Consider the following 25,488-nt stretch of genomic DNA (forward strand, 5'->3'; position numbering starts at 1 on the left):
GTAACGTCCAGTTTGGAAGCGATCGATTTCATCAATTGTTCTTTCTAGTCTTTCTTGGCAATTGATTTCATCAGTTGGTCTTCCTGGTCTTTCCAAGCCAAATGCTGCTGGATCTGATCCTTTGTTGACCTATTTGCAGATGTACTTGATCGCCTTTACGGAGTTGCAATATTCAACATTAACGTGAGATTGAAAGGTCTTAGAAAGAAATGGCGAGTAGGGTACAATCCATCTGTTGTCGACCTCGATGTCCTGGTAACTATTGCCAATCTTAATCTTCATCAATGCAGTAAACCCGCCTTCTCCCTCTATTCTTCTGCAATAATATGCATAAACGAATAAGTGAAGAAGTTAAAATGTGTGTAATAAGAAAAATTTAAATATTTCATCAGGAAATAAAGCTATACATAAGGGAGTCTAATCGTACATTACAATTTTACAATAAAAATCACTTGGTACAGATGTATTAACAGATATTAGTATATCGACATTGTGTGGACACGCTCGAATTGGTCCCAACATATTCAGAGATGTAAAAATTGAAAGTCTCTCCGCATGAATCCAGCCTCTCACGTCCCAAGTGCTGTGATCATAGATAAATCAGGCATACTCAATCAGAATAGAGTAGTAGAATAAAAAACTTAACAGAACAAAAACATATGTTAGTAGATATACAGATAAAAAACAAATTAAAAACAAATGAAGATAGAGAATTTAAAGGAATGAGACAACTTAGTGTCTCGTTCAGACCAACAGGGGCCATTGTACCAAGGGTGATAATCCACTTACATTCCCTCTGAGCCAAAGGGACCCAAAATCTTTCAGTGCATGGGGTATTGACAGAGTGTTTTGTGGCATTAGAGGTGGGGATGTTAAGAAACTATTGTCAGGGGCCCCCCAGGCTATTGCCTGGGGGACACATGGTCGCACGGCCCCCCATAAGTTGTTAATAAAATATGTTTTTTTGCTTGGTATGTTTTTCTCTCCCCCTTTCCCTCTTTTCTCCATTTGTTATTTTATATTAGAATGGTACTTACCATCGTGGTGTCCCCCGGGTAAGCTGTGCTGGTGGCACGAGCCGGTTTCCAGATGTTTCTGTCTCTGGGCAGTTTGGAGTTGGTCCCAGCTGATTGGACCTAGGTCAGCTGTGCAATTGCATGAGCAGGTTCTGGCAGATTCTATCTCCAGGCAGTTTTGTGGAAGGCCAGCTGATTGGTCATTGATAAAATCCTAAAGGCGGGAAAATTGGACATAAAAGGAGCAGTTCATCGTGGTCAAGCAGCCAGTTTTTGAAGATTGGACCGTCGCCATGGATGTCCTGCTGATGGAGCTGATCAGAAGAGCGGAGTCGGAAGGAGGAGAAAACTGGCTGAGGCAATGCCTAGCAGCAGCGCCGTCGAGGGAAGAAGCGAACTTACTGGGCTGGAAGACGACATAGAGGAAGCAGTGTCTCCTGCTGGGTCGTCGCTCGAGGTGCCGTCATCAGCTGCAGCCAAGAGGATGAAGTCTGCAGCAGAGTCATCACTGAGGGTGGAGCGCAGTTCCGGACGTTCGCTCCAGGTGCCGGAGCTTGAGAGGAGGCGGCCGACCGTGTCATCAAAGAAGGTGGCGCACAGTGCCGGAAGTGCGCAGCAAGTGCCGGCGCAATTGGCTAACCCGCTGGCCAGAAGTTTAGTCAGAGAACGGGAGACAACAGGTTGGTCGGGTACCCCCTCCTGCTCCAAGGATGGTGTGGAGGACACAGCGGAAGCGCCGGCCTCACTGGTTTTAGAGGCGGCGCAGGACTTTTCTTCAGAGCTGCAACCGAGGAAGAGGAGCCGGAAGACTAGGGTGGCTTATTCCCCACCCCCGCCAGTATCAAGGAGAAGAAGAGGTCCCAGGAGTCAACTTTCCTGTCAGCAAGTTTCCCCAGGATCTACAGGCACGCAGCAGGAGGTAGCAGAAGTGGTGCACGACCCAGGACAGGTGGAACAGAGTGGTGAGATGCCAGCTACCCCTTATCTGTCCCACCCCATCCCCCCTCCCCTCAATTCTAATGTAATGTTTGATATTTTAAAATTATTAGCTGATTTGGTCAGTAAGTCGGCTGTTCCTGCTAGTTCCCCCGCTGATGTATGGAAGCATAGTAGTCAGCATTTACAGAATGCTGGTTTTAGTAATATTCCTGTTTTAGAGAAAGGAATTGGTGTTTCGGAAACTTGTTGTAAGGAAGTGATGTCTTGCAATATTTCGCCATTAGGTTTTCATTTACAGCCAGCAATTAAGGAGCGTATTTGGAGGAACGAGTTTATAGATTTATTTTCTTTATTACCATCCGCGAAGGAGACTCTTGTCAAGCAGGATGGTAAGTCTGATAAAGATGAGGATAAAAAACGTTCTCCTCCTAAGTCTTTCTTTAACTGGCTACAGGCGTTCTGTATCTATGCTTCAGTTTTAGGGGAAAAGTCTTTCATTAATTCTAGTAATTTATTTCAGCATGTAGACATTATTCTTGAGGCTTACCGCCAGTTTGGTGGTTTAGCATGGTACAATTATGATGAAATGTTTCGCCAGAAGATGGCAGTGTACCCTTCATTAAAATGGGGCACTAAGGATGTTGGTTTGTGGCTTAGTTTAATGCTTCCACAAAGGTCAGTGCCCAAGCAGCAGCCTAGTTCTCAGAATACGTTGAGGAAAGGAGTTTGCTTTGCTTATAATGAAGCTCAGTGTAAATGGTTGAACAATTGTCGGTATAAACATGAATGTTCCTTTTGTGGGGGTTCGCACCCAATGTGTCGCTGTTTTAAAAGAGCAAACCAGTCTCACCCCCCTAGTTCCAAAGAACAGTTATCCAAAAGCATGGACGCCAGTGAAATTAATAAGAATGGCGCCTTGGCTAGAAATGTTCCCAGACAGGGAGAAAGCTAATTTAATTTTTAACGGTTTTAAGTTTGGTTTTGATATCCCTTCTTTCAAAGGATCTGGTTGTTGCTGGGTGGATAATTTGAAATCCATCCAGCAGCATAAGGATATTGTGCATCAGAAAATCCTGAAAGAGCTTGAAACTGGCAGGATCGCTGGTCCTTTTATACATCCGCCGTTTACAAAATTTAGACTTTCACCTTTAGGAATTGTCCCTAAGAAGGAATTGAATTCATTCCGTTTAATACATCACCTTTCTTACCCGTTTAAGGCTTCATTAAACGATGATGCTGACAAGTCTAAAGCGACAGTACACTATGCTTCGTTTGATCAGGCTGTCTCTTTATTGAGACAGTTTGGTCAAAATGCTTTTTTAGCAAAAGCTGATATCAAATCAGCTTTCCGTTTACTACCAGTTAACCCTGCAGGTTTCAACTCTCTAGGTTTTCAATTTGAAGGTGATTATTTTTATGACAAATGTTTACCAATGGGTTTTTCTTTATCTTGTTTCTATTTTGAGGCATTTTCATCCTTTTTACATTGGGTAGTGCAGAAGCAAATTCCGGATGGAGGTGTTCTGCACTATCTTGATGATTTTTTGTTTATAGGTGATGCTAGTTCTGAGTTATGTTATTCCTTATTGTTAAAATTTGTCGAGTTTATGAAATTTTTTGGTGTTCCGTTAGCTGAAGAGAAGACTGTGTTTCCATGTAGGTCATTAGAATTTTTAGGTATTAGAATAGATTCTGAAAGAATGGAATTTAGTTTACCAGAGGAAAAATTGTTAAAGTTAAGGGTTTCTTTAGTCAGTATGTTAGCTAGGAAGAAATGTTCATTACGTGATATGCAGTCACTTTTAGGGTTGTTGAGCTTTGCCTCTAGAGTTATTCCTATGGGAAGAGTTTTTTCAAAGCGACTGTATTTTTCAACAAGGGGTCTTAAGTCACCTAGGTCCCATATTAGGTTAACGGTTCAGCTAAAAGAAGATTTAGCCGTATGGCTAGAATTTTTATCTAAATTTAATGGACGCAGTTGCTGGCAGTTTAATTTTGAGGATTCTGACTCTTTGTCTTTATTTACGGATGCAGCCGGTAGTATGGGCTACGGGGCATTCTTTAATGGTCAATGGTCGGCTGAGTTATGGCCCAGTGCTTGGCGTGTAAGCAAAGTTACTTCAAATATTGTCTTATTGGAATTATTTCCGGTTTTGGTAGCCATAGTTGTATGGGGTCATTATTTTAAGAATAGGAGTATTTTGTTGTTTACCGATAACAAAGGTGTGGTCTTTGCAATTAACACATTATCTTCAAAATGTGAATTAGTAGTTAAGATATTAAGACATTTAACTTTATGTTGTCTGAAGTTGAACATCTGGTTGAAAGCTAGCTATATAGAAGGAAAAAAGAATGATATAGCAGATTCATTATCTCGTTGTCAGTGGCGGAGGTTCAGAACGATGGCACCAGAAGCGGAGCTTTGTGGAATTCCGTGTCCTCCTCATTTATGGAATCTGATTTGGGACTAATCTATGTTAATATTCAGAGATCCTTTGCTCCAAGAACATGGGCTGATTATTCAGCTGCTTGGAAGGAGTGGGTTAATTTCTGTGTTAATGAGAACTGTAATTTCTTTCATAATGAGGTAGGTCTAGTTTTAAAATGTGTATGTAGCCTGATTAGTAGGAGGCTGTCATTTGCCTCCATTTCTAAGTCTCTGGCAGGCATCTCTTTCTTTCTTAAATTAAACAGTTGTCCGGCTATTTCTTCGCTCTTCCCAGTTAAAGGGGTTTTCCAATACTTTATTTTTTTTTTTAAATCAATGCAATGTTCCTCTATTAATATATCAGTGCGCTCTGACTATCTTTTTCTTGATAATAAATGGTTTTAGTAACATTACTCCCTATTGTTTACCTGGAGAGGTTTGTTTTGCTCAGTAAGTTCATTCCTCTTCTCTTCCTGTGTTTCTCCTCCCTGCATGCACTGCTCTAGTCCCAGCATGCAATGTGCATGCAGCAGTGCACTTGCTCCGCCTACTACACCCAGCTCTACTAACTTCTGCAATCTCAGTCTTCATTTTGGTGCTCTCATTCTATTACTGCTAGCACAAGCTGAAATCACTGGATATCTGCGTTTTTAAACAACACTGACCCTATATGATGATACGTAAAGTTTGGTCTTTATAATTATAAGTTTTCTAAATGTATATTAACTGTTTATACAGTCTTAGTTTTAAATACTGTATTATATATATATATATATATATATATATATATATATATATATAAAATAAAAAAAATTGAATTCTAACATGTGAATTGGGATAAAAGGAGCAATACCTGTGGATCGCCGCTGCATCCTGTGTCGGAGATTCACAGTGAGCAAGAAAAAACTAAAGGGAAGCAGCGCTCCTAACTAGCCATCGATGAAAAATAATTCCCCTTCATGTAACTCTGCTACCTGTCAACTGAAAAGTCATCCACCACAGGGAAAAATGTTAGTCCATCATGTCTGATTCCCAGGTGTTTCTTTGCGGTACTCCTCTGTGTGGAAACATTTTTCACTCTGGCAGCTGATTTTTCCATTGACAGGTAGCAGAGTTACACAACAGGAAAACAAATTCCCCATCATGTAACTCTGCTACCTGTGAACTGAAAAGTCATCGGCTGTTTGAAGGGGGTGCACCGCTCGTATAAGCGCTGCTTCCCCTTACTTCATCACACTGTGAATCGCTAACTAGTTCGTATAGAAGCGAAGTATTGCCTAATTATTTTTTTTGGGCTTCCAGTTCAGTTCTGAAGTGGCTTTGAGGGGCCTATATATTAGACACCCCTATGAAACACGACATTTTAGAAACTAGACCCCTCAAAGTATTCACAACAGCATTTAGAAAGTTTATGCACAAAATGTTTTACCAGAGAAACGCAACTCAATACTTATTGTCCAGATTCTGCAGTAGAAATATCCCACATGTGGCCCTCGGGCGGTAATGGACTGAAACACCGGCCTCAGAAGCAAAGGAGCACCTAGTGGATTTTGAGGCCGCCTTTTTATTAGGCACCATGTCCGGTTTGAATAGGTCTTGTGGTACCAAAATAGTGGAAACCCCCAAAAGGTGATCCCATTTTGGAAACTAGACCACTTGAGGAATACATTGTAGTTTTCTTGGGGTGCATGCAGCTTTTTGATCAGTTTTTATTCTATTTTTAAGTGGCGCGGTGACTAAAAAACAGCAATTCTATTGTTTTTTAATTCTATTTTTGTTACAGCGTTCACCGTGCGCTATAAATGACATATTCACTTTATTCTGCGGGGCGATACGATTAGGGCTCATTTACACGAGCGTATTATACGTTTTTGCAACGCGCGTCGCAGGGACCTATGTTACTCTATGGGGCCGTGCAGACAGGTACGTGATTTTCACGCAGCGTATGTCCGCTGCGTGAAACGCACGACGTCCTATATTTGTGCGCTGTTCGCGCATCACGCACCCATTGAAGTCAATGGGTGTGTGAAAACCACGCATGTCGCACGGAAGCAATTCCGTGGGACGCGCGTGATTCACGCAACAGCACTGTAAAGGATGAATGAAAACAGAAAAGCACCACGTTCTTTTCTGTTTACAAACATCCAAACGGAGTGTCATAATGATGGCGGCTGCGCGAAAAGCACGCAGCCGCGCATCATAAAGGGCTGACACACGGAGCTGTTAAGTGCTTTTTGCGCACGCAAAACGCCGCGCTTTTTGCTTGCACAAAACGCACACGCTCGTGTAAACTCGGCCTTACGGTGACACCAGATGTTTATAGTTTTTTTATGTCTTATGGCGTTTGCACAATAAAATACGTTTTGTAAAAAATCATTCACTTTTTGTGTTACCTTATTCTAAGAGCCAGAACTTTATAATTTTTCCATCAATAAAGCCGTGCGAGGACTTATTTTTTGCGTAACGAACTGTAGTTTCGATCAGGACCATTTTTCGGTAAATGCAACTTTTTGATCTATTTTTAATACATTTTTTGGGAGGTGAAGTGACCAAACAATTGTGATTTTGGTACGGTATATTATTATTTTCTTTTACGGCGTTCACCGCGCGGGATAAATAACGAAATAATTTTGTAGTTCAGGCCGTTACGGACGCGGCGATACCAATTATGTATCGTTTATTTATATATTTTTATTAATAAAAAAGGACTGATAAGGGAAAAAAAGGGGGATTTTTTTAACTTTTAATTTCTTATTTTTACACATCTTTTTTAACTTTTTTTTTTACTTTATTACTTTGTCCCACTAGGGGACTTGAGGGCAGGAGGCCCTGATCGCTATTCTAATACACTGCACTACATCCGTAGTGCAGTGTATTAGAACTGTCAGCTATTCACTGACAGCAAGCATAGTGGGTCCTGACTTTGTCAGGACCCACTAGGCTTCCGTCGATGGCATAGCCGGACGCCTTTGTTTGGTGTCCGGTTGCCATAGTAACCATCGCCGGCCGCTATCGTGTAGCAGGCCGGCGATGGTAACTTAACCCCTAAAAACCCGCGATCTCTATAGAACGCGGCTTTTAAGGGGTTAGACAGCGGGGACACAGCGATCGGTCCCCGCTGTAGGAGCTGCGGCAGCTGCTGTACGAGACAGCAGCTGTCACAGCTCCTGCACCTGTCGGGAAGACGGCCGAAACGGCCGTTATTCCTGCAACTTCGTATACACACCGCTACACACCTTCAACCTTGCGCATGCGCAGTGTAATATACACGGCCGCTGAAGACGCAGCCACATAATTTCACAGAGCATGCGCGGTGGAGTGTGTTCACCACGCATGCTCTAATTCAATAAAGAAGCACGTGGTATGGTTACGTCATTTTTGACGTAACCGTACAGTGTGAAAGCCGGAAACCGGAAGCAAGGCAGAAGACCAAATGGACGGGTCTGCACAGGAAGTGCAGATTTTGCATTGCTAAGGGGACGGCGACGGAGGAGGATATACGACGCTACAGCCATCTGATGAAACGTAAGTACATTGGAAAGTTATATCTTTTTCATTGTTTTATTTAAATAAATGTAATTTTTTAGTTCCGGAATACCCCTTTAAGCAGCTTTTGAAAGGTTACCATAGGTCAGCTCCGGTTGTGGAAAGACGAAGGCCTATTTCATTAGATTTGTTGTTAAAATTATTCAATGTGTTACATTTAGTTTGTTTTAGTAATTTTGAAGTGTGTTTGTTTAGAACAGCATTTGTGTTAATGTTCTTTGCAGCCTTGAGAATAAGCGAATTGGTGGCAGAGAGTAAAGTTTCAGTCCCGGGCCTTTCATTTCAGGATGTTAGTTGCAAAATTGACCATGTTTTGTTATTGTTAAAAAAAATCTAAGACAGATCAATTAGGAAAAGGTCGTTTGGTTAGAATTAATCAGTTTTCGGGTTCTGTTCTTTGCCCAGTTTCTAATGTTAAACATTGGTTGTCAATCAGGCCGAGTCTTGGGGTTGCTTTCCTGATTCATCAGAATGGGGATCAGCTGTCCAGATTTCAGTTTAACTCTGTTTTAAAGAAATGTTTGAAGTCCCTGAAGTTGGAGCATTTAAAAATATCCTCCCATTCGTTTAGAATAGGTGCAGCTACGGAAGCTGCACAGTTAGGAATTGATGAAGGGATTATAAAAAGAATTGGAAGGTGGGAGTCTAATAGATTTAAACTTTATGTTCGACCAGACTTGTTAGTAGTGTAATTATATATCCACAGGTAAGCGTTTGGTTGTTTGGATCCTTGGCCACTCTTTTATATTTTGAGCACAGAAGAGAGCCGCGAGAAGGTCCTATACAGAAAATTTGTCTATGGATCCGCTAGTTTTTTCGTTTTTTTGGCATGGGGTAAGGGGTTTGCAATGGAAGAACGTGTTTTCTTTAGTTAAATCACTGAGTTCTTATTGGCCGGATCCGAATTTAATTATCATCCATGCTGGAGGCAATGACCTAGGTAAAGAAAAGACTTTGGACTTACTTTGGGAAATGAGAAGGGATATAGCCTTGATAAAATGTCTTTTCCCTGACGCTACTATTTCCTTTTCAGAGATTATTCCAAGACTGCTATGGTCCTCTGGAAATTATAAGTTTTTGAATCGAATCCGTAAAAGGATTAATAGAGCCATGTCTAAATACATGTCGGTCCTCGGTGGTCTTTCTTATAGACACAGTGACCTTGAAGACCTCACAGACGGGCTGTTCAGAAATGATTGTATACATCTTTCTGATGTGGGTATCGACATTTTCAATTTGGGCCTGCAGAATTTAATTGAAGAATGGCTGCGGTGTTTTGGGGGGGCCATGTCTTGGTAATGTCATGGCTTGTGGGGTTTGTCACCCAGCTAATGCTGGGCGGACTTGGTTTTTATTGGTCAAAATATTTATATTTTATTATTTATTCGATTATTTATGGTTATTCTCTTCGAATTATTTTATCTTAGGTTACCCTTAATAAACACCGTGGCCATTTTTATCCAAAGAAACTGTTGTCATGTTTTATTTCATTTTGATTGAGTATTGTGGGGTTTGTGCTACCATGTCAGGGGCCCCCCAGGCTATTGCCTGGGGGACACATGGTCGCACGGCCCCCCATAAGTTGTTAATAAAATATGTTTTTTTGCTTGGTATGTTTTTCTCTCCCCCTTTCCCTCTTTTCTCCATTTGTTATTTTATATTAGAATGGTACTTACCATCGTGGTGTCCCCCGGGTAAGCTGTGCTGGTGGCACGAGCCGGTTTCCAGATGTTTCTGTCTCTGGGCAGTTTGGAGTTGGTCCCAGCTGATTGGACCTAGGTCAGCTGTGCAATTGCATGAGCAGGTTCTGGCAGATTCTATCTCCAGGCAGTTTTGTGGAAGGCCAGCTGATTGGTCATTGATAAAATCCTAAAGGCGGGAAAATTGGACATAAAAGGAGCAGTTCATCGTGGTCAAGCAGCCAGTTTTTGAAGATTGGACCGTCGCCCACCCTCCCGCCCTATTGTTCTTAAATTCCTTCACGTCACGTTGTTTGTTAGAGGGGTTTGTCACCCAGCTAATGCTGGGCGGACTTGGTTTTTATTGGTCAAAATATTTATATTTTATTATTTATTCGATTATTTATGGTTATTCTCTTCGAATTATTTTATCTTAGGTTACCCTTAATAAACACCGTGGCCATTTTTATCCAAAGAAACTGTTGTCATGTTTTATTTCATTTTGATTGAGTATTGTGGGGTTTGTGCTACCATGGCTCAGAGGGAATGTAAATGGATTATCGCGCGTTGGGGTTTCTCCACACTCGGGAGTCGTTCCATCTGAGGAGCCACATGGGTTAGTAATTGATACAGGTTTACTATAATCTGACGACTTGTTATGCTATTTACTCTGTAAAACACTATACTTTCAACTGAGGCTTGGATAAGCTGTTGACTATTCTGTCCTCTAAATATAGCTAGTGTGGGTGTAACCAAGACTATTTGTTTTTACTACTTACGTCATCCTCCACTATATGTTACAAAGACTCACTGTATTGGGGACTTAATACATTACTGGATATGAATATGTGCAGATTTTGCCGTACATCTTTAGTTAATCCATCTTTTGAGTAAATTGATATAACTGTCTTTTGAGTACTTTCTCTTTCCTGTATATATACACACATTTAACCACTGTGGTCCCATTTTTCCTCCTATACATGGAGATATGCAGTAGTCTGTATTTTAAATCATGTAATTTGTATTGTCCAATAAAATATGTTTTTTCTCTATGCCTTTGGTAATTTATATCCCAATAGTATTGGACTCCTTCTCTTGTATTTTATCTAAATGTAATTTGGGGTTTCTATTTTGACACAGGGGAGCATAGAAACCCGCACTTGCTGGTGACTCAGCCCACATACCTTCTAGTCCCATGAGACATATGTTGATAATAATGCGATAGGCGTAGAAGGCCATGCACAAAACTTTTCCCGGCGGTAACATTTCCGGTACTTGGATTTGTTTGGAAGATTTTAAGATCGTATCAGTTTTCGCCTTGCCAAAAGATCAGTGGGTACTGAAGAGCGTCATATGATCGATGGGTTTCAGAAACTCTGCAGTTGATTATCACACTTCTGCAGCACAATATCCCAATTTTCGAATTTCCCAACGATGACAGCAACTTCATTGACAGTTGGTGCGTTGCATCGCCGCTCATGCTCTCCTGTTGGCCTTTGGTCAGCCTTGATGACCACTTTGTAGTTATCCGAAGTCATCATTTCCAAAGAGCTCTTGAACATCTCGACAGAACAGTGAGGTTCGTGAAGCATCTGCTGCAGTTCCAGCAGAATGTCGGCCCAAGTTCCAGGCACGTTGCTCTGTCGTTGCTGAACTTGAAGCTTTTCATCGCCCATGAAATAAATCTGCAGAAACTTTGGTGGTTCATTGGGCAATGGCAGGAGCGATCCAAGACGATGGCAAACTTGTCCCTGAATTTTGAAGGTGGGCATGAAGCCGCTCTCAAATTTCTTTCACACCAAACAAAGTAATCTGAAAGCAAAAGTTGTAGCGCCTCAAATTTCCCAGAAAGTGCTTGGTTTGGGGAGTGTTCGCAGTCCTCAGTGACTTGAGTGGTTCTGGTGGTGCAGTAAGTGGGGCTAGTTCAACCTTGCCAGCAGAGCAGCACATGCCAGGTGGCTCTAACTTCCATTTCTGGGCTTCACAATATTCAGAGGTCGTGTCCATGTTTCCAATATTGACCAAGTCGTGCAGATCATATTCAATTGTTGGGTCGTATTGCATAGCAGCTTTGTTCATGCAATCCCAAGACGTTCGTCAAGAAACAATATTTCTTGCGCCTTGTGCTCGAACCCGACGATCAGTCGCTTGAGTTGTTTCTTCGCTTGTCGCAATCTTTGATCTTCAAGCTGAGCATTGGTCATTTCTGGCGTTTCTGCTGCTTGACGTATTCTTTGAGCCAAGCGTCGACCTTCTCTTTGTTCAGGAGTTTTTCTTTTGGGAACCATTGTCAGTGAAAAGAAAATTTCAGTAAAAGTGACTTATAAACCAAATCAAAAGTGGCAAACTTTGTTCGATGTCCAATCCAATCACAAATCTCTATTGGTTTGTTTTTCAACCAAAGTGACTTTTAAACCAATCAAAATCTGCAAAAAGAGGCAAACTTTGTTCGATGTCCAATCCAAATCAATCAAAAATCGCTAATGGTTTGTATTTCAACCAATCAAAAATCACGATCAGGCAAGTGTGTACTGCGATGCAAATTTTAAATTGAATGGCAGTGAAAAGTAGATTTCAGTAAAAGCGATTTTTAAAAAAAAAATCTGCAAAGGGAGGCAAACTTTGTTCAATGTCCAATCAAAAATAGCCATTCCCTGATCGGGCTTCAAACAAACAAACTTTCTATAGTTCTATCCAGTATCAGGCTGCTCACACCAACTGCCTTTGTCTGTAACAAGATAGCTTTCGTCGCCATAGTAACCAGCACAGCACATTGAGCCGCATTTATCAAAACTGTTTAATAGAAAAACATATCCTGTGGCCCATAGCAACCAAACCTCAGCTTTCATTTTTTTTTCCCACTGCGCTGGAAATATGAAAGCTGCACTGTGATTGGTTGCTATGGTCAACAAATCCAGTTTTTCTATTAGACAGTTGTGTTAAATGAGGTCCAATCTTCTCCCATAAGTGCCAAAATGTTGTTCTCATATAAGGCACAAGATGGCTGTCATCACCATAGTAACCAGCACAACACATTCTTCTCATATAAACTACAGTGGCTCTCATTATGAGACATTTAGAACATTGTAATTTTCAGTAAACGCGAATATTGAAAGTCTAATTTATAAAAAATAATTGTCTGACATGGATATAAAAATGAACATTATAATGGATTGTGTCCATAATAAATCTGGAGACATTTCCATTACAGAGACGTCCCGTTACTGCACAGAGCGTTAGGCTGGATTCACACGAGCGTGTGCGTTTTGCACGTGCAAAAAAAATGCAGCTTTTTGCGTGCGCAACAGGTCTGTGTGTCATCAGCATATGGTGCGCGACTGCGTTATTTTCGCGCAGCCGGCATCATGAGGACACTCTGGTTTTCGGTTTACAAACAGAAAAGCATGTGGTGCTTTTCGGTTTTCATTCATAGTTTTGACTACTGTAGCGTGCATCACGCGGCGGCACCCGGAAGTGCTTCCGTGTGCCGAGCGTGATTTGCACGCACCTGTCAGAGATCATTACCATGTATATTGTTTGCAAAAATATTATCCTTACACACAAATACTATATACACACACACACACACACACACACACACACACACACACACACACACACACACACACAGTGAAGGAAATAAGTATTTGATCCCTTGCTGATTTTGTAAGTTTGCCCACTGTCAAAGACATGAACAGTCTAGAATTTTTAGGCTAGGTTAATTTTACCAGTGAGAGATAGATTATATTAAAAAAAAAACTGAATATCACTTAGTCAAAATTATATATATTTATTTGCATTGTGCACAGAGAAATAGGTATTTGATCCCCTACCAACCATTAAGAGTTCAGCCTCCTCCAGACCAGTTACATGCTCCAAATCAACTTTGTGCCTGCATTAAAGACAGCTGTCTTACATAGTCACCTGTATAAAAGACTCCTGTCCACAGACTCAATGAATCAGTCTGACTCTAACATCTACAACATGGGCAAGACCAAAGAGCTTTCTAGGGATGTCAGGGACAAGATCATGGACCTGCACAAGGCTGGAATGGGCTACAAAACCATAAGTAAGACGCTGGGTGAGAAGGAGACAACTGTTGGTGCAATAGTAAGAAAATGGAAGACCTACAAAATGACTGTCAATCGACATCGATCTGGGGCTCCATGCAAAATCTCACCTCGTGGGGTATCCTTGATCCTGAGGAAGGTGAGAGCTCAGCCGAAAACTACAGGGGGGGCGGACTTGTTAATGATCTCAAGGCAGCTGGGACCACAGTCACCAAGAAAACCATTGGTAACACATTACGCCGTAATGGATTAAAATCCTGCAGTGCCCGCAAGGTCCCCCCTGCTCAAGAAGGCACATGTAAAGGCCCATCTGAAGTTTGCAAATGAACATCTGGATGATTCGGAGAGTGATTGGGAGAAGGTGCTGTGGTCAGATGAGACTAAAATTTAGCTCTTTGGCATTAACTCAACTCGTCGTGTTTGGAGGAAGAAAAATGCTGCCTATGACCCAAAGAACACTGTCAAGCATGGAGGAGGAAACATTGTTTTGGGGGTGTTTCTCTGCTAAGGGCACAGGACTACTTCACCACATCAATGGGAGAATGGATGGAGCCATGTACCGTCAAATCCTGAGTGACAACCTCCTTCCCTCCACCAGGACATTAAAAATGGCTCGTGGCTGGGTCTTCCAGCACGACAATGACCCGAAACATACAGCCAAGGCAACAAAGGAGTGGCTCAAAAAGAAGCACATTAAGGTCATGGAGTGGTCTAGCCAGTCTCCAGACCTTAATCCCATCGAAAACTTATGGAGGGAGCTGAAGATCCGAGTTGCCAAGCGACAGCCTCGAAATCTTAATGATGTACAGATCTGCATAGAGGAGTGGGCCAAAATTCCATCTAACATGTGTGCAAACCTCATCATCAACTACAAAAAACATCTGACTGCTGTGCTTGCCAACAAGGGTTTTGCCACCAAGTATTAAGTCTTGTTTGCCAAAGGGATCAAATACCTATTTCTCTGTGCACAATGCAAATAAATATATATCATTTTGACAGTGATTTTCGTTTTTTTTTTTTTTAAATATAATCTCTCTCTCTCTCTGGTAAAATTAACCTAGCCTAAAAATTCTAGACTGTTCATGACTTTGACAGTGGGCAAACTTACAAAATCAGCAAGGGATCAAATACTTATTTCCTTCATTGTATATATATATATATATATATATATATATATCTCTATCAGTATATTACACAAAGGCAGGAGAAATGGAACAAAAAACACGGCGCCACATAGTGCAGGTTACCCAGGTAAAATGCAGTAGAGTAGGTGAAATACTACTAACCTGTTGGAAGATGATAAAAAGCTATAATTCGTGTGTGTGTGCTGCTGCCAAGACTCTATGCCGGTAATCCTTCATGGCCTGATGAAGATGCCGGTGCGGCATTGAAACGCGTAGCCTTTTATCATCCACAATAAACGTTTGATATTTATTTCTACCTCATACGTGACTTATTACAGTTCACTGGTCTGTATGTCATTCAGAGTGTAGCAGCGCCCCTCGGAGACTTTTTTTCCTGCACCTACAGTATATTACACAAAGAAATCGAATCTATGGAACAATGGAGGCTATATGAGGAACAAGCCTATAGAAGACACCGCCCCTGGAATGCAAGAGGAGTGTACAGATGGACTTACAGCTGAATAGAGCCAATGGGGCTTAAGCACGTCCCACATCTCTAGGGAGGAGATTGTGTTTCTTTGTTCAATAAAGTTTAGTTCTTACTTCCTACTTCACTGACGGAGGATCTGTACCAACTTGTCTCCTGGTATATTTCTTCCACGCATGCCCTCAGTTTCCAATTTACAGAGGTGGCTATTCGGTGTGAAATAACAAGGAAAAGGAAGTTTGCCCTGACACACCCATTGACTTCAATGGGTGCGTGAGGCGCAAAACACGGGCAAATATAGGACAGGTCATGAGTTTCACGCAGCACACATACGCTGCGTGAAATTCACTGACAGTCTGAACGGCCCCATTCATTAACATAGGTCCGTGCGACGCGCGTGAAAACCATGTGCGTAGCACGGACGTATTATACGTTCGTCTAAATAAGGCCTTCGTGTGTGGATGAACAAATAGGTTATAATCTCACTCATACCCCACCCCCGTACTATTTATCATTACCATCAACCCAAATCCATAGTAGCAAAGCATTGATGACTCGCCCCCATTCTGCCTGAAAACACAAATTTGCATAAACACCACCTTCCCTAACCCGGCTTGCTGGACTGTCTCCCACAAAACAGGGTTGTTGGCAAATATACCAAGATATACAACCTGCCTATATATACACACACACTAACCTTTATCCCGTGTAGTAGATGGACTGTGATGTCTCCCATGTTACATGTAGGAAGTTGTTCTGATCATGTCCCAGAAAAACACAGCAGAGATGGCTTCTCTTGGTAGCAGGAGACGGAGTACGGTCTTGTGAGGAATACTGTACATCCTCTCCTGGATGTGGAGTCTGGTGGCAGAGGGCGGTGTATTAGATGTGTGTCTGGTCTCTGAATAATGTACCAGGAGGCAGATTATGAGGTCTTCAGCAGCAGTGTGACATCACTCTGGTTGTTACATCCCTACCAGCAGCCAATCAGGTAAGCTTTTATAATTTCCAAAGCAGGTATTAAAAATCCAAGCAGCGATCTGATTGTTTATGGCTTACAGATGACGTGATCCATTTTAAACCAATGAAAAATCGGGCTTCAAACAAACTTTCGAAAATATATAATTAGATGAAACTCCAATTTCGCATAGACATAAGTATGCAGACACTCTGCTATGACACTTGAAATCTAGCTCTGGGGGCCTCCCGTTTCTCTAGAGCTTTGACATTTTTCTACACCTTGATTGGAGTCCACCTGTGGTAAATTCATTTGATTGGACATGATTTGGAAAGACACGCCCCAGTCTATATAAGGTCTCACAACTGACAACGCATATCAGAGCAAAAACCAAGCCATGAGAAGGAAAGAACTCCTGTCCAGTGATATCCTGGCCAGTCCCCCTCCTGATGTATGTCACAGGCGGCATGAGGATCTTTGTGTCGCCTGCATCACAGAAAAGCGCTGAATAGCGGAGAAGGAAACGGATTGTTCCCTTGCTCCAGTCAGAACTGAATACACTATTCAATTGTATCTGTGTCCTTTAGATGGATATATTTAGAGCACAGGGGAAGCAGCAGCAGCTGTTCAGAGAGATCGGCGACGCCACCCCCTCAGAGACCCTGTAAGTTGCCACCTGAGGCAAAATGTTCATCTTGCCTCATGTTAGATGCGGCCCCGATCAGAAGCACAGTACTTAATATAATTTGCTGCCAGTCCCAGATGACTCAGCAGCATATAATAAGAATGAAGAAACACAAAAGGGTTTTGTGAGGGTTAGCCAGTTAGTTCAATTATCAGTTAGACAGCTCATTAGTAACCTTAAAAGGGAATGTGTTGCCAGAAAAACATGTTTTTTTTTAAAAAATTAAACATTTAGTGTGTGGGTGATTAAACATTGTTCAAATTTTTTTTATTTTTTTCACGAGTCAGGAAATATTATAAATTATTTCTAATTTATAATACTACCCATTTTTGGTCACTAGATAGAGCTGTTCCCAAAATTGCAGCATTGCAACATTGGGTTAAAAGCCCTCGCTCTAGTGAGCTCTCAGCATCCCCCCCTCCTTTATCCTGGCTAGTGCCGGGATAAACGAGGGGTTTGAAAGGTTTAACCTCCTACACTGTGTGTCGCCATTTTTTGAGGTAACCCACAGTGTAGTAGGTTTACATACAGTAGTAAACACACACAAACACTAACATACATTGAAATCTCTTACCTGCTCCTGCCGCCGCGACTCCCTCCGGCCCGTCCGCTCAGTTTGCTGCCGCTGTTCCATGTGCACAAGTCCGGAAGCCGCGACCGGAAGTAGTAATATTACTGTCCGGCCGCGACTTCCGGTCCTCAGGAAAATGGCGCCGGACGGCGCCAATTTCGAATAGGACTGTGTGGGAGCGGCGCATGCGCAGTTCCCACACAGACGCCGTACACGGCAGTCAATGGGACGGGAGCCGTTCGCAGTCCCTATGGGACTGTGGCTGCCGTATTCCATGTCTGTGTGTGTCGTTAATCGACACACACAGAAATGGAACAAAAAATGGCAGCCCCCATAGGGAATAAAAAGTGTAAAAATAAGAAACAGTAAAACACAAACACACAAATGAATATAAACGTTTTTATTAAAGCACTAACATCTTTAACATATAAAAAAATTATTTGTGATGACACTGTTCCTTTAAGGCACTGTTTGTGTTAGACGCTTTACTAGCTAGATAGTCGGTCATTCTTACAGTCCAGCCTTGGTGGTTTGTTGATCATATTTGACTGGTGAGAAAGCTAGGACAGGAATATATAGGTCATAATGAAGAATCTTTAATATGAAACAACTTAGAAATTAAGGTGTCTAAAAGAGTATTAACATTGATCTCTGAAAATAAACCACTTTCTTGGTTACCATTACTTTACTGCGTGTGGTGCATGTACTAAATATATTTATATGTATTTTATTAAAACTTTGCTCCGGCTAAATGTATTTTTCCTAAAAAAATTTAATATTAAGATTTAGCCTATGATAACCCCAGTTTAAGAGTTTTTAGTGAAGGTTATAATGAGTTTAGCTGTGCGATAATATAAGTTATCCTACTAATCAGTGAAAGATTTTACATAAAAGTTCTTACCAGGCAATAGCGAACAAGCTTATATGTTTCAGTCCATGACTTCTGTGAATATTTCAACTGAAGATTTTCTAGTACGGCTTTAGATGAGAACTTTACTGGAGCTGTAATAGGTTTGATCCATATTATGCACAATATATATATTATATAAAAGGAAAAAACAAAAAGTGAAATATTCATTAACATTTCAATATAATAAAATGTTATTGCGGTGCTGCGATCCTCGAACTTACAATAAAGCTAACAGTAACCACTGCTTTATCTTAATGACCACCTCTGGGATGGGGACGTACCCTTTCATGCCTTGGAATCTCAACTGATCAGTATCACCATGATGTTTCTCCCAAACGTGGCGTGAAATTGGGGTATCCGCTCGCTTTTCAGTATCATTAACGTGGTCCCTAATTGGTCTGCGAAACTCACGACTAGTTTTACCCACATACTGGATACCACAACTACATGTCATCAGGTATACCACATTACAATTTATGAAGTCATGATTTTTGTAAGAACAACCGGATGTAGTACTCATAAGATTTACTCACTGAGATTGACCTGCATGCCTTACAGGCACCACAACTGTAGGTACCCATTGGGGGCTTAGATAGCCATATTAAAATTAGTCACCAGTTTCAAGTGACCCTGGACCAGTCTGTCCTTCAAGTTACGTCCTCTACGGTAGGCGATTGCTGGTCCATCCCCCTACATTGGGATCAGCTTTTAAAGAAACACCCCAGAATGTCTGGATGACCTCTCACTTGTATATGTTGTGAATCATAGGTCCCTATGATTCCAAGGTTGGTCCCCTCATTCTTGGATTCAGAAGTTAGTTGCTATTCACGGATCAAGCATGTTGATGTGCATTTTTGAGAACCCATTCAGGGTATCTCCTTAGACCAAATCTCATTTTCAAGTCAGAAGCTGCATTCTGTTAGAAATTGCACAAGTCTGTCTATGAGCTCACAGATATTGGCCCTTCGGGATTCCTTAATCCCTTCAGGACCCAGCCTGTTTTGTCCTTCAGGACACAGACTTTTTTCAAATCGGACATGTGTTACTTTATGTGGTAATAACATCAGAATGCTTTCACCTATCCAAGCGATTCTGAGATTGTTTTCTCGTGACATGTTGTACTTTAGGTTAGTGAAAAAATCTGGTCGATAATTTCGGTATTTATTTCTGAAAAACACCAAAATTTTGCAAAAATTAGAATTTTTCTAAATTTAAATGTATCTGCTTGTAAAACAGATAGTAATACCACACAAAAAAGTTACTAGTTAACATTTCCCATATGTCTAGTTTATGTTTGCATCGGTTTTTTGAACGTCCTTTTATTTTTCTAGGACGTTACAAGGCTTAGAACTTTAGCAGCAATTTCTCACATTTTAAAGAAAATTTCAAAAGGCCATTTTTTCAGGGACCAGTTCAGAAGTGGCTTTGAGGGCCTTATATATTAGAAAATCCCCAGAAGTCACCCCATTTTGAAAACTGCGCCCCTCAAGGTATTTGAATCAGCATGCATAGTGTTTTAACCCTTTAGGTGTTTCACAGGAATTAAAGCAAAAGTAGGAGGGGAAATGTACCATTTTTTTTTTTATAGAAATTCATTTTAATACATTTTTTTTATAACAGAAGGTTTTACCCGAGAAATGCAAGGAATAACGAAGAAAATGCACCCCAACATTTGTAAAGCAATGTCTCCCGATTACGGCAATATCCCATATGTGGTAAACTGCTGATTTGACCCACAGCAGGGCTCAGAAGGGAAGGCACGCCATTTGGATTTCGGAGCACGGATTTTGCTGGATTGGTTTTCGGTGCCATGTCGCATTTGCAACGCCCTGGAGGAACCAAAACAGTGGAACCCCCCCCCCCCAAGTTACCCCATTTTGGAAACACCCCTCAAGGAATTTTTCTAGGTGTATAGTGAGCATTTAAACCCCACGGGTCTTTTGCAGAATTTATTACAATTAGGCAGCGAAAATGAATATCATAATTTTTTGTCCACTAAAATGTTGAATTTTCTCATTTTCACAAGGGATAAAAGGAGAAACACACAACCAATTTTTGTAAAGCAATTTCTCCCGAGTACAGAAATACCCCACATGGTGTCATACATTTATTAGAAATGAATTAACCCTTTCAGGACTAATCCATTTTTTGCTTTCTTATTTTCATTTTTCACTCCCCGCCTTCCAAGAGCCATAACTTTTTTCTTTTTCCGTAAGTAAAGTGTTGTGAGGGATTATTTCTTGCAGGAGGAGTAGTAGTTTCTATTGACACCATTTAACCCCTTCAGGACCCAGCCTGTTTTGGCCTTCAGGACCCAGCCGATTTTTTAAAATCTGACATGTGTTACTTTATGTGGTAATAACGTTGGAATGCTTTTACCTATCCAAGCGATTCTGAGATTGTTTTCTCGTGACATGTTGTACTTTATGTTAGTGAAAAAATGTTGTCGATAATTTTGGTATTTATTTCTGAACACCACAATTTAGAAAAAATTAGCAAAAATTAGCATTTTTCTAAATATAAACGTATCTGCTTGTAAAACAGATCGTAATACCACACAAAATAGTTACTAGTTAACATTTCCCATATGCCTACTTTATGTTTGCATCGTTTTTTGAACGTCCTTTTATTTTTCTAGGACGTTACAAGGCTTAGAACTTTAGCAGCAATTTCTCATATTTTAAAGAAAATTTCAAAAGGCTATTTTTTCAGGGACCTGTTCAGTCGGAGGTGGCTTTGAGGGCCTTATATATTAGAAAATCCCCAGAAGTCACCCCATTTTGAAAACTGCACCCCTCAATGTATTCTAATCAGCATTCACAAAGTGTTTTAACCCATTAGGCGTTTCACAGGAATTAAAGGAAAGTAGAGGTGAAATTTACAAATTTTATTTTTTTTGCAGAAATTAATTTCTAATACATTTTTTTTTTGTAACACAGAAGGTTTTACCAGAGAAATGCAACTCCATATTTATTGCCCATATTCTGCAGTTTTTAGGAATATCCCACATGTGGCCCTAGTGTGATAATGGACTGAAGCACCGGCCTCAGAAACAAAGGAGCACCTAGTGGATTTTGGGCCTCCTTTTTTTTAGAATATATTTTAGGCACCTTGTCAGGTTTGAAGAGGTCTTGTGGTGCCAAAACAGTGGAAACACCCCAAAAGTTACCCCATTTTGGAAACTACACCCCTCAAGGAATTTATCTAGGTGTATAGTTAGCATTTTGACGGCACAGGTTTTTCGCTAAATTTATTAGAATTAGTCTGTAAAAATTAACTACTTTTTTCTGAAAAAACATAGAAATTTTTAATATTTACAAGAAATAATAAAGAAAATGCACCCCAACATATGTAAAGTAGTGTCTCCCGATTACATTAATATCCCATATGTGGTAATAAACTGCTGATTGGACCCACAGCAAGGCTCAGAAGGGAAGGAGCGCCATTTGTATTTTGGAGCACGGATTTTGGTGGATTGGTTTTCGGTTCCATGTCGCGTTTGCAACCCCCTGGAGGGACCAAAACAGGGGAAACCCTCCAAAAGTGACCCCATTTTGGAAACTACACCTCTCAAGGAATTTATCTAGGGGTATAGTTAGCATTTTGACCACACAGGTTTTTTGCAGAATTTAGTGGAATTAGGCAGTGAAAATGAAAATCTATTTTTTCTACAAAAAGCATAGAAATTTAAAAGGAATAAAGAACCACATTTGTAAAGCATTTTCTCCCGATTATGGCAATACCTATGTGGTAATAAACTGCTGATTGGACCCATGGCAGTGCTCAGAAGGGAAGTAGCGCCATTTGGATTTTGGAGCACGGATTTTGATGGATTGTTTTTCGGTGCCATGCCGCCTTTGCAACGCCCTGGAGGGACCAAAACAGTGGAAGCCCCCCAAGTTACCACATTTTGGAAACACCCCTCAAGGAATTTTTCTAGGGGTATAGTGAGAATATAGACTCCACGGGTCTTTTGCAGAATTTATTAGAATTAGGCGGAGAAAATTAATATCACAATTTTTTTCCACTAAAATGTTGCATTTTCTCATTTTCACAAGGGATAAAGGAGAAATAAACAACCAATTTTTATAAAGCAATTTCTCCCGAGTACGGAAATACCCCACATGGGGTCATGCATTTTTTTCATTAGAAATGAATTAACCCTTTCAGGACTGATCCATTTTTTGCTTTCTTATTTTCGTTTTTTCACTACCCGCCTTCCAAGAGCCATAACTTTTTTATTTTTCCGTCAGTAGAGTGATGTGACGGCTTATTTCTTGCGGGAGGAATTTTAGTTTCTAGTGATACCATTTAAAGTGAAATAAAATGTACTTGGAAACTGAAAAAAAATAGGAAAATATAGGAAAAAAAAATCTGATTCCATTTTTTGGGGTTTTAGTTTTTACAGCTTTCGCCGTGCAGTAAAAACGAAAACTACAGCGATTTTGGCGGTTTAAATTATTTACGTTTTTTACGTTGTTCACCGTGCGAGTTAAATAATGGCATATTGTAATAGTTCGGCCTTTTACAGACGTAGCGATATCAATTCTGTTTATTTTTTTACATTACTTTTGAAGAAAAACGGGAAAAGGTTTTTTTTGTAACTTTTTTTTCTTTCTCACTACTAATAACTTGAATTCTTCTACACATTTTATTAGTCCCCTTAGGGGACTTGTACCAGCGATCATTGGATCGCGGGTACAATATGCTGCGATACTAATGTATTGCAGTATATTATTTTTACAGGCTTCTGTAACCGCACGATCGCTGTTCCTGTCCCTTAGTCCTGGGTGTCAGCTCTAATACACAGCCGACGCCCACAGCGTATGGAGCGGGCTCAGCACGTGAGCCCGCTCCATACATCACCCCCGCACTATGACTTAATAAAGTCATAGTGCTCAAAGGGGTTAATGCACAGCGGATGGTGTGAATATTACAATTTTGCACTGATGTGCCATTTTAGTGCATAATATGTTGTGCCCAGTTTGTGCCACTGAAGACAAATACCTCATAAAGCGTTAAGCGGGTTCTCCCGGGTATGGTGATGCCATATATGTGGGTGCAAACTGCTGTTTGGGGACGCTGCAAGGCTCAGAAGGGAGGGACGCCATTTTGCCTTTGGAGCGCAGATTTTGCTTGGTAGTTTTTCTGTTTTGGGTTTCGCTGGTATTTCAGTTTATAATGTGGTGGCATATGTAATCTGTGCGGAAAACATCAGGGCATAATAAGAGGGTATAAAAGTGCGGTAAATAAATAATTCATAGATGTGTGGCCGGTGTCCCACTGAAAATGGTGTCGGATCTTATCCACTTTTGGACACTCTGCACATTTTGCATCGCCATATTCCTGGGAGCCAGAACTTCTTTATTTTTTCACCACCGGAGCTGTGTGAGGGCTTATTTGTTGCGGGACAATCTGTACTTTTCATTAGTACTATTTTGGGATACATGTGATTTTTTTGATCACTTTTTATTACATTTTTTGCAAGCCGGGTGACCAAAAACAAGCAATTCTGACAATGTTTTTTCGTTTATTTTTTGCGGCGTTCACCGTGCACTATAAATGACCATTATATTTTATTCTGCAGGTCGGTACGATTACGGCGATACCATATGTATATAGGTTTTTTTTATGTTTTGCAGCGTTTGCGCAATAAAATCACTTTTTTATAAAATAATTTATTTTCTGTGTCACAATATTCTGAGAGCCGTAACTTTATTTTTCAGTCAAAAAAGCGGTGTAAGGGCTTGTTTTTTGCAGGACGGGTTGTAGTTTTTATCGGTATTATTTTCGGGTACATGCGACTTTTTGATCACTTTTTATTCTCTATTTTGGGAGGGGTGGTGACCCAAAAAATAGCGATTCTGGTGTAGTTTTTTATTGATTTTTTTCACGTTGTTCACCGTGCGGGAAAAATAACATTATAGTTTTATAGCTGGGGTCGTTACGAACGCGGTGATACCAGATATGTGTACTTTTTTTCAAGTGTTAATTTTTTCCTATAATGAAAGACTTATTATAGGAAAAAAATGCAGTGTTTGTTTATATAACTTATAACTTTTATTTTTACACTTTTTAAAACATTTTTATTCTTTTTTTTACTTTTTTCACTTGTCCCACTAGGGGACACTTAGACTTGCAGCTTTGATCGCTGCTGGAGTACATTACACTACACACGTAGTGTAATGCACTCCAACTGTCATTGTGACGTAACTGTCACACTGACAGGAAGTAACGGAGGACCGGCCGGAGGCTGCTCCTCCGAGGCTTCCGTACATGGCAACCTGGAGGTCATTATCTGACCTCAGATTGCCGTGACAAGCATCGGTAGCCCGCACGATCACTTCGTGGGGGCTGCCGATGTGCTTCAAACCACTTAAATGCAGCGACGGCAATCCGTCGCCGCATTTATGGGGTTAATTGCCGAAATCAGCGGCACTTGGACTTTTGCAAGCCTCATTTGCATAACTACAAAAATGGTCATAACTTGGCCAAAAATGCTCGTTTTTTAAAAATAAAAACGTTACTGTAATCTACATTGCAGCGCCTATCTGCTGCAATAGCAGATAGGGGTTGCAAAATCTGGTGACAGAGCCTCTTTAAATAATGGTATAGTGAAATCAGTGGCGGATTAAGAAGACCATGGGCCCTGGGCTGTTACCCAAACTTGGGCCCCCCTTCACCGCCACCGTGCCGTAACTATTGCTAACACTACCTTTTTGCACAAGCATTAACAAATAGGTGTTACGATTCCCCTTTCACAGGGATGTGTCCCTTCATACTGACAGTATCACACTGTGCAGGGACACAGCGCCAACCCCCCATGTAGACAGCGCCACACACCCCCCTGTAGATAGCGCCACACAGCCCCCTATAGATAGCGGCACACAGCTCCCTATAGATAGCGTCACACAGCCCCCCTATAGATAGCGTCACACAGCCCCCTATAGATTGCGTCACACAGCACTCCCCCTTGTATATAGTGCCACACAGCGCTTCCCCCCCTTGTATATAGTGCCACACAGCGCTCCCCCCCCCCTTGTATATAGTGCCACACAGCGCTCCCTCCCCCCCC

The 25,488-nt window shown here is 41.1% G+C and overlaps 2 protein-coding genes across 2 annotated transcripts in view; one reads left to right on the forward strand and one right to left on the reverse strand.

Moving 5' to 3' along the window:
- Nucleotides 1–5,053, reverse strand: part of LOC142652879 (mediator of RNA polymerase II transcription subunit 1-like) — a 173,209-nt gene extending 168,156 nt beyond the window's left edge. Inside the window, exon 1 of the mRNA XM_075828565.1 lies at nt 4,812–5,053. Coding sequence (XP_075684680.1) covers nt 4,812–4,898 — 87 coding nt within the window. The 5' untranslated portion in view covers nt 4,899–5,053. The remainder of the gene's footprint in view (nt 1–4,811) is intronic.
- Nucleotides 1,247–4,757, forward strand: LOC142652273 (uncharacterized). The gene is made up of 3 exons (XM_075827923.1): nt 1,247–1,978; nt 4,340–4,589; nt 4,748–4,757. Exons 1-3 carry the CDS (start codon nt 1,378–1,380, stop codon nt 4,755–4,757), a joined length of 861 nt encoding a protein of 286 aa, XP_075684038.1. The 5' UTR covers nt 1,247–1,377.
- Nucleotides 5,054–25,488: the final 20,435 nt, after the last annotated feature.

The sequence above is a fragment of the Rhinoderma darwinii genome, chromosome 5, assembly GCF_050947455.1.
Source record: "Rhinoderma darwinii isolate aRhiDar2 chromosome 5, aRhiDar2.hap1, whole genome shotgun sequence".
Lineage (NCBI taxonomy): Eukaryota > Metazoa > Chordata > Amphibia > Anura > Rhinodermatidae > Rhinoderma > Rhinoderma darwinii.